The sequence below is a fragment of the Lutjanus erythropterus genome, chromosome 14 (assembly GCF_056507025.1).
Source record: "Lutjanus erythropterus isolate fLutEry1 chromosome 14, fLutEry1.hap2, whole genome shotgun sequence".
NCBI lineage: Eukaryota > Metazoa > Chordata > Actinopteri > Lutjaniformes > Lutjanidae > Lutjanus > Lutjanus erythropterus.
In genome coordinates this window covers 7,761,699-7,772,054 of record NC_139330.1, presented here as the reverse complement: position 1 = coordinate 7,772,054, position 10,356 = coordinate 7,761,699, and the positions used below count along the sequence as shown (strand labels likewise).

Sequence of the window (10,356 nt, the reverse complement as noted above, 5' to 3'; positions counted from 1 at the left end):
CTCATATCTTTTACTTAATTACAGCGCTTGAGTAATTGTATTTAGTTACCTTCCACCACTGGGTCTGATATTTTCTTATTTTTACACTACTCCTAATTATTTTCAAACATATGGTATAGCTCAGACCGCTGTTTTGTGCTCCCTGTTGTTTTTTGTGTTGTTCTGTCGCCATCTAGTGGAAATATAACATCAAGGCAGGAAACAGCTCAGTTCTCTGAGTACAGCATGTCCTCCTGACATGACCATGCTTGGTAGTTGTTACTCGCTAATCTTTTGTTTTGACTAATTCCCTTCATAACTTTGATAACCCACACAAAAGATCTTGGATATCAAATATAGTTATTTTAATTAAATTTTAAAACAGTTGAAACTGTATAAATCTTTCAATAAATAAAATGTATGTGCTTCTCTTGATATTTTGCACAAACATGGATTAAGACTCTTCCTCAGAAGTTTTTCTCCAAACATGTTTTACTTGTCCTTGTTGGAAATGACACAACAGTTTGTTTTTACTTGAGGTTTTTATCCATCCTGTAATGCCTCTGTCAGGTTTTAATTTTAAGAGCGGAGAATAGTCTTTCTGCAAAACATGAAACATTTTGTGTCAAGGCTGTATAAAGTCACTTTGCCTTTATCAAGAACATAACTGGCGCCAAATGAGATACAGCTAGGGAGGCATTTGACTTTGGGTCACACTGTCCTCCTGAGGGACACAGTCATTGACTTGGCTTCTTATGTGTAAACTGGCAAAAATTTTAATTATCCTTAAACACACAGAAATTACAGGCGCAGGAGTTAGCAAATATAATCAAACGGAAAGCTTGGCACACTGAAAATGCAGCAACTCATGCTGACAACGCTCTTCAGACACAGCAGTAAGATAATCTCTCACTCTTGTATTGAACATGCACACCGTTTATTAAACATCTTGCAGACTGGAGTCATTTTATCTGTCACCTCTGGAGCTCTTCACTATGGTCTTGGTGCATCAAGGTTGTGGTGTTTCAAGAGATTATGCCAATACTAAAATCAAAGCTAAACACCACCAGCCCTTTAAATCTCAAGAAGCCCATTGTAGATAATTTCCTAGAACTACAATTCCATTTATTCTCTGTTCTGACTTAACTCGTCCATAGTGATTGGGCTGGTGGCCAATAAGGGAGGAACATCTCTTAATCATCCCTTAATCTGTCCACACAATTACATAAGGTGGAAGAAGGGCCTTGAAAAACCTTTAAGAATCTGTCTCGCTTGTAAAATTGAAGCTTCTCCTGTCTACAGGTCAACAGGGCTGAAAGTCCCCAAAACAAATACTGTACTTGGTCAGTCGTCAATACAGGCTGCTGCAGCCAAGGACTGGAGCGACCTGCAAAAAACACTAGAAATGGAAAATTTCATCCCCACTTCAGTTTTTTAAAAAACTGCCTCTTAACATTTTTAAAACTTCTCTGTTTTCCCATTGCATGCTCCTTGTTCTTTTTGCTGCTATTGTTTTTGCTCTGCCGGTCTGTCTTGCTATTTGTTGCTTGCCTGTTTGTTTATTTGCCGCTTTGCTTGTTTTGCTCTTGCTGTTGATTCATTACATTGTCTGTCTTGCTGTATGTGTGTGCGACTTTGTTGTTGCTGTACTGCCTGATGCTGCTGTCTGTTAGCCACCTGCCCATGGCTGTGTTTGATACTGTCTCTGTGTGTTGCTGTCTTTTATCATCAACAGGCTCTTGCCTTTTGCCAGGCTACCATTGTAAATAAGAATGTGTTCTTAATGACTTGTCTGGTTAAATAAAGGTAAAATAAGAATAGTGTCATTGGACAGCTTCACTATATACAGTTACCTATAGTGACTTAAAGGATAATCAGCCTCATGAAACTTTGAGACATAACAGAGGAATGGTCATCATATTCTTCCACCACAATTTCTACACCCTTCTGCACTCTAAACTTAAAAAACACAGAGAGGCACTTAACCAAAGTATATTATTTATTACAGATTGATGACTAAAAAAACGTCTGGGCTCCATCTCAAATTAATCTTCAGGTTCAAGCTTTAAGATAATGAATTCCACCACTGCTGACCTGCCATTTCCTCCTAAGACCTTAAAAACCCTCCACTATGAACTGTGAGTCTGATTTAAAGCTTATTTATTGTCTTGCTTGTCATCTTTAAACTTTTCTTACTGTAAAGGAACATTAGGAACAGCTATATTTAACCACTAATTGACCAAAAACAGCTGTTTACTAGGTGTAAGTGACGGCTTTCCACATGGGCTGTGAGTCTAACATAAAGCTCAGCCAACTCAGCCACACGCGAGCCACTTACTAAGAAGTTGGCTGTCAGGTGCCTGCATGACATTCAGCTCTGCTCTGCACCGGTGAGCGATGACGATCTGCAGCAGCTGCCGCAAAGGAGACTTTAAGGAAGGACCAAATATTTAAATGCGCTGCAATCAGCGGACACCGCCGCTTCTTCTGCGTGTTTTCCAGACAGCACAACGATGTGGAGGTCTCTGCCAGCAGTCTGGTTCCTCTCTGTTTTAGTCTTGTATGGGTGCGAGTGCGCTTCGGGGTTCGTTTGCCCGAGAATCTGCCGCTGTTTCTCCAACATGATCAGATGCAACAATGTGACTCAAGGATCAGCGCCGATGATGGACCACAGAGACAGAAGGCTGTAAGTTCACACCACTCTTGATTACAACTATGTACGATTGCCTATGTTTGGTAATGAATGTGGCACTCTAATTATAACAAATATCATTCGTTTATATCAATTTCTTAATGTAACCAACTCCTCTCCAAGACTCTTCCGTGCGTATTTACGCACAGACCGGCGATCCACCTGAAATGTGCCCGCTTGGTTACATGTTGAAATGCGCTTAGATTACTTTTTTTGTATGTGATTCGATCACCGTGATGTACTCGCTCTTCCCATCCTGGCAGTTATTTGTGGTCCAATCTCTCTGACATACATCAGCTTACTTTAAAAAACACTGACTGTAAATGTTTATTTGTGGAAACCTCTTACCATCACTTTTGAGTTTAAAAGAAAGATGTTTGCTAAGTGGCACCGTGTTGCGCAGAATGATTCCAAATGTCTGCCACTAAAAAGCCTAAAAGTGTTAGTATTGATAGTCTAATTTGGGGGAAAATCTCAAGTGTATCCTTTTATAAGCCAAGACGATAAATACTTTGTTGGGGGTGTGCGGATGTCACCTCACTAACTAGAGGTTATACAGTTATAATCAACAGAAATCTTACCAGATGAGCTCTGTGGTGCATCTCTGTTTGGAGTTTAATTCTACGCATGAAAACATTTGGTAATCCCTCATTTAAACAGGCTAAATGTGGTGCAAAACCATTTTACATCCAGCTTTTTTTTCTACCAACACAAAGAGGAGGAACTCCAACAAGTTCCACCTGGTGTTATGACATTGATATGATATCTCATGATGTTCTGGATTAGTTGTAGATTTGAGCTTTACATTTTATCACTTGAAAAGCTGCTCTGTCAGACAAGCAGTATGGAGACATTTTATGTTTTTCTTTTTTGGTTGCTTTTTCCATTTGAAAACTGGTCACTATTTTCTAACATTGTTTGGGAGATTCTGCATCACTGTTTTCCAGTGCAACTCCACGACAAAAAACTAAACCCAACCTTCAATTAGCATGAGGGTGAGGAGATAATTACTGATTTTTCATTTTAGGGTGAACTATCCCTTTAAAGTAAAATAATCCCCTGTTATTGAATCTGCAATAATCTGCATAACATTAAACCAAATAAAGATAGATAGACCTACAGTATACTGCAGAATGAAGGACATCAGCCTCAGCTTAATGTTTATTTTTGTTAGTAGTACAGCACAGCACATAACAATCTATCGTTGTGAAACAGGGGGCCCTGCATGTGTGAAACTTAATTACCTGTGAAGAAAATGTCAAGTTGATCTCACGCGGTCACGAACACACTGTGCGTCCTCTCGGCCTGTAGGGTTTCTGGGCATCATGGCTCAGTTCACCAGACTGTCACGAACCTTCAAGGTGGCGGGGAATCTTGACCCTCACCTCTGCTAAATCACAGAACCTTGAGTCTGTCCTGATAAAGTGCCCATGAAGGCCAGCAGCTCAAACAACACCCACACTTAGACACACTCCAGGAACAAGAAACCATGACTTAAATGTTACGAGGAGACAAATGATCACTTTGGCTAGATAGGCTGAAACTTAATCTGGATGTTGTAAAGTTTATTTCAGAGTGAATTTATCTGGCAAAGACAATGTTTCTGTATTTGCACATGCTGTAACCACACTTTCAACATTAAAATGTCCCATTGTGCAGTACATTATAAACCTGTGTTATATAGTTACCTTTTTGTCACAATGCTTTGAAGTCAGAGCCTGTAGGATTTGTCCGAGTGGTTTGTAAACAGAACGTCAAATAACATTTTCGGTTGGTGAAACGTCCTGAACACAATGAAACTATTAGAAAAAGTAAAAAACATACAGGCAGAGGACAGGATCTCTGCAGTTACAACCCCACCACACACATCATAAGTGATGATTGAAAGGGATTATATGAGTTTTTTAGGAAAATGTTGCAGATTATACCCTTAAGATCACTTATTTAAGAAGACTTTGATTATCCAGTCTTTTAAAATGAACATAACTCTTTATATTTTTTTCAGGTTTCTCTATCACTTGTCTTTGCACACTATTTCAAGCCATTCATTTGACGGGCTGAAAGGAGTCCAGAGGATGTAGGTATCACCTTTCCTCTGCTGACTAACTCTCAAATTATCTGTTTGGAAAATGTAAAAAAGTTGTCAGAAAAATAAATACACAAATAAACTCTACTTATGTATAGTTGCTAAGTATTTGGACTTCTCTCTGCTTGTCTGCACACTAGACGTTGTTACAGTGATGTACATGTTTTTGGACGAGCATCTTTACTTTGTTTCTTCTCTGTTCTCAGTGAGATTGCTCAGAGTGTGACCCTGGAAACCATCGAGACGTTAGCGTTTAATAACCTCCCCAACCTCTCAGAAATGTAAGTCTTCTCTGTGATGGTGTGAATCAGTAAAAAGTTCAACTGTTACTGTAATACAACAGTTTCAACTGATGTTTCATGTCACCTCGCAGCTCAGTCCAGAACACAAGACGTCTGATGCACATCAGCAGAAGGACGTTTAACAGCCTTCCCAAACTGCGTTACCTGTGAGAGACAGATTTTTATAGTTTAAGGTTTAAAGATGCAGACATAGGGAAACTTGTATTTACTTGAGAAAAAATAATTTGCTGTTTTTCTGAATTTTATGAGTTATACAGAGTTAATGTCTTTATGAAGGGTTACTTGTTTTGCCGATTTCCAACCTGAAGTTAGGAGCAATTTGTCTGTTTCCTTAATTGCCTTGATTTTTCCATGACTGTGGGCAGGAGCACCTCTCAGCACCTCTCAGCAGAGCCTGTTGGACATGTGTCAAGAAAAAAAAAAATCCAAAAAACAGAACCATTTTTCAACATGAAAAATAATCTCATAAATTTAGAAAATCAGAACATTTTTTCTCAAGTGATTTCAATCCATTTTTGTACATACAAAACAGAATTCTGCTTGTTTTTGCAATAATCACATGAAACATTTCTGTCAAGTTTAACATTACATGTCACAAAACATATCACAAAATGTTTTCCCTTGCTTTAACAGGAGCATCTCAAACACTGGGATAACAGTTTTTCCTGACATTACGTCTATCACTTCTCTCGAATCAGAGTTTATCTTGTGAGTACATCTTTTTCTAAAGTTGTTGAGACTCATGACAAATTAACACAAAAGTCACATCACCATAAACACCTGAACTGTCCTGGGTTTGCAGGGACATCTGTGACAACCTGTATCTACTGGAAATACCTCCGAACGCTTTCATTGGAATGACAAAAGAATACATTAAAATGTAAAGAATTAATTTCAATTAACCCTTTTAATTAATGTTTGCAAATCAACTATATTGTAATTCCCCACCTTTTATCGTGACAATCTCATTGCAGGAACTTGTACAACAACGGCATCAGAGAAATACACAACCACGCCTTCAACGGGACAAAGATAGACAGGCTGTATTTTCCCACATTCCCTTTTTCAGATCAAATAATTTAAGCCGAGTGTCTTCTTCTTTTGATCCATTACTCTTCATTTTATCATTCCAGGGTATTAAAGAACAATCGAAACCTCCGAGTGATCCACAGAGATGCTTTCAAAGGAGCCACAGGCCCTGGAGTCTTGTAAGTTGTGTTTTTAAACCTTCTGAAAGTCACTTAATGCAAATTTTATTTGCTAAGATTTATTGGGAAGAGGCGGAGGGAGGAGGATGTTTGTCAAACCGGCTGTAGTTTTTTTTTTTTTATCTCTTGATAGATTCATTGCTTGAATCCTGTGTTTGGGACTTTAGAGATAGTAAACAAAATAATGCTGTATACGTTTGGTAGCTTTTCTTTCCATCACTGAAAAGAATACTTCTCATGTACTTCTAAGATGTGTGATTATACCAGTATCACAACAGTGAGTCATGTCTTGTCCGCTGGGCTTAAGAGGAAAAGGACCGTCCAGATTGGTACCAGCGCTAACTTCAAAAGCCAGCATCTGTGATGTATGGGGGTGTGTTACTGTCCAACTGTCACATCTGTGAAGACCCCATTAATGCTGACAGGTTCATACAGGTTTTGGAGGAACACACTGTCATCCAGATGTCTATTTCAGACATGTCCCTGCTTACTTCAGTAAGACAACACCAAGACACATTCTGCACTTGTTAAAACAGCGTGGCTTCATTATAAAAGAGCTCAGGTACTAAACTGATCTGTCTGCAGTCCAGATCTGTGTCCTATTGAAAATGTGTGGTGCATTATGAAGCGGAAATTAAGACAGTTAGTGTTCTCAGCTCTCAAACACCGACTGAGTGCTGTTAAAAGAAAAGCTGATGCATCCATCCAGCTCCTGTCCTCAGGTTTTTGGACCATGTTGCAGCCATCAAATTCAGAAAATGTGCATACTTACAAAAAACAATCAGTTTGAACATGAAATATCTGACTGGCTAAAGATGTGGTGGCGTGATTTTGACTTTAAGCTGTAAAGTGACCTGCACAATGACCACAAACAGGCCTTTACAAGCCCACACAATCACATTGTTGTCTGTTATTTCACAGGGACGTGTCTGCGACAGCTCTCTCGAAGTTACCGCCTCAGGGACTGGAGTCAGTTCTGGTGTTGTTCGCTAGGTCGGCGTACGCCTTGAAGAGTCTGCCTCCTCTGCAGGGACTGTGGAGCCTACGAGAGGCTCACCTCACCTACAACAGTCACTGCTGTGCGCTGCTGAGCTGGAACGCCAACAGGTGACTTACACTGTGTGTCTCACTGGTTAGATTTGTTCATGTATTTATAGTGAAGCGACACTGGTGACATATTTACAGAATTTGCTTCCCTTTACTGCAGGGACTTTCCCATTAATCCATCATGGAATAATGGCTCTACATATTGTGATGACAGTGACCCATCAGCAAGGTAAAACATTGTTATGGTTTCCAGCTTCTCAAATGGTTAAGTTAAACTCTTTGTAGCCTTGTTAGTTAATGAAAGCTTTTATCAGCAGCACAAAACTGCCCATATTTCATTTCAAATGTCACTATTCTATTGGGTATATTGTTTAAAGGCAAAATACACAAGATTCTCCTAAAATCATGATACTCATAGGGAATACAGTACAGTACAGGTTAACTTTTTGCTGAAATAAGTTAGCTAACTGCTAGCAGCCATTAGCTCAGCTGGCCACGACTCAGTCTCAGAGATGCAGGGAACCAAACCCAGCAAGTAAACCACCTCGTAGCATCCTCCCTGTCTTGGACTGAACTGGCCTTGGAGGCGGTTTTGGTCCTGGTCTAGCCATGTTTGCTTGGAGCTCTCAGTCTGGGAAGACTCAACTAATAGGACCTCCCTCCTAGTGTTACATCCATGGATCACTTTAGCTGCGTGGTGGTAGGGGTGTAACTCACAGAACTATTGGCTCCTGTAATCAAAAAGCACTCTGCTGGCTATTTCATGGGAATTTAGAGCCTGAGTGTTAGCAAAAAAGATCTTTTATGAGGGCTTGACATGTCAACTCTATATTGAGAGTTTTCTAGTTTAAGATGAACAATTTCCTCTCCTTGTTCTTCTCTTTTGACAACAGGGTTCAGCGTGTGATTGGAGGTTCAGCTGATTCAACACTGGTCATGGATACGCCGTTTTTTCCAGATGTGGACCCGTCTGAGGAGGACGAAGGCTTTGGAGATTTGAACTTCCACTATCCAGAGTTGGACTTCTGTCAGACCCGACCGACTCTTGTTTGCACGCCTGAAGCAGATGCTTTCAATCCCTGTGAGGACATCGCAGGGTTCAGTTTCCTCAGAGTGGCGATTTGGTTCATCAACATCCTGGCCATCGCAGGAAACCTGACGGTGCTGCTGGTCTCCTTTACCAGCTGCAACAAGCTGACGGTGTCTCGCTTCCTCATGTGTCACCTGGCATTTGCAGACCTGTGCATCGGGATCTACCTGCTGATGATCGCCATCGTAGACCTGCGCACGCATGGTCACTACAGTCAGCATGCTATCGAGTGGCAGACGGGGCCTGGGTGCAGCGCCGCAGGCTTCCTGTCTGTGTTTGGTGGCGAGCTGTCAGTCTACACACTCTCCACCATCACGCTGGAGCGCTGGCACACCATCACCAACGCTCTGCAGGTAGAGCGCCGTCTGGTCCTCACACAGGCGGCGAGCATCATGGCGGCCGGGTGGCTCATCTGTCTGGGGATGGGGATGCTGCCCCTGGTCGGTGTGAGCAGTTACGCCAAAGTCAGCATGTGTTTACCCATGGACATAGAGACGACTCTGGCTCAGGCCTTCATCATCATCATCCTGCTCTTCAATGTGGGCGCCTTTGTCATCGTGTGCGTTTGTTACGTGCTGATCTATCTGGCTGTAAAGAACCCGGAGCTCCCCAGAAGAAGCGCCGACACCAAGATCGCAAAACGCATGGCGGTGCTCATCTTCACGGATTTCCTCTGCATGGCTCCCATCTCCTTCTTCGCCATCTCTGCTGCATTCAAGGTCCCCCTCATCACAGTTACCAACTCCAAGATTCTGCTGGTCCTCTTCTTCCCCATCAACTCTTGTGCTAATCCCTTCCTCTACGCCATCTTCACCAAGGCTTTCAGAAAGGACGTGTATCATCTCATGAGCACCATGGGCTGCTATAAAAACAAGCAAAGAAATTATTGCATGTCAAAATGCAATCAAGAGTAAAACTTGGGATCCATTAATATAGGATCAGGCACAATGGCTGCAATGTTAGGGCAGAACCGTGACCTGAAAGAAGAGAGGGAGCTCCTATGAAATAAAATATTTAAAAAACTTTTGTAGACTCTTGGAGAAGTGAAACTGAGGAAAAACAACTCATGCTGGATTTGGAGGAAATCATTTACTTGTAGGCATCTTATATGTTGACACTAGGGGGTGTAACGTTTAACGGATTGCCATTGGTCCATGATCATTATGAATCATAGACGCATGAAAACTTCATGGTGCAGAGTAATGACAGTAAATAAGGATGGACAACTCATCACCTTCTCCAACTGTACAAAAATATGTGAAGATGATAACTGGGTGCAATTTATCTACTGTTTGTGTGATACAGTAGAAAGCTCCAAAACAGCGGCTAAATGGACCTCTTGATGATCATCTTCAGCCTTCCTTCATCTCCAAACTGTTGTTCATCAACAGTGAAAAACAAACTGTGTCTCAACCCTGTTATTAATTTATGTAAAATAAATGGTTTTATTCTGAGGAGGACTGACTTTATGGTTAATATAGAAAATGTAGAAGTTATAGTAAGTGCTGTAATGTAACTAAGTACATTTACTCAACTACTGTATGAGGATTATATGCAACTTTATACTTCTACCCTACTACACCGCAGAGACGAGTGTTGTACTTATTACTCCACTACATGTCTGAGAGATTTAGTCACTAGTTACTTTACAAATCACAATTGTTCACACTGTTTCAGTCCAGTGAAAATCATGTACCTCCAAATTTGGCTGATTTTTTCTGTGCGTTCATAGGTTGACAAAAATTCTCCTGCTTTTCAAGCTAACTAACTGGATAAGCTGGAAAAAAAAAGACACTGTTAACATGACTGACTGAACTGCTGTTGAGTTTCATGTAGGAAAATAATTGCAATAGATTCTACCACAGAAAATCAGTAGCTTCAGTAGATTTTACCATAAACAGAAAGCAGTACCTACATGAAACTGCTCAGTGAATTACTTTGAGTAACTGGGT

The 10,356-nt window shown here is 40.8% G+C and overlaps 1 protein-coding gene across 1 annotated transcript; it reads left to right on the top strand.

Moving 5' to 3' along the window:
• The first annotated feature begins 1,847 nt into the window (after positions 1–1,847).
• lhcgr (luteinizing hormone/choriogonadotropin receptor) lies at positions 1,848–9,859 on the top strand. Its single transcript, XM_084735716.1, is given in 11 exon segments — positions 1,848–2,665; positions 4,677–4,748; positions 4,964–5,038; positions 5,131–5,205; positions 5,693–5,767; positions 5,862–5,939; positions 6,034–6,102; positions 6,193–6,267; positions 7,189–7,374; positions 7,475–7,543; positions 8,208–9,859. Coding segments are annotated over 11 exon segments (2,148 nt in total). The 5' UTR covers positions 1,848–2,492; the 3' UTR covers positions 9,409–9,859.
• The last annotated feature ends 497 nt before the right edge of the window (positions 9,860–10,356 follow it).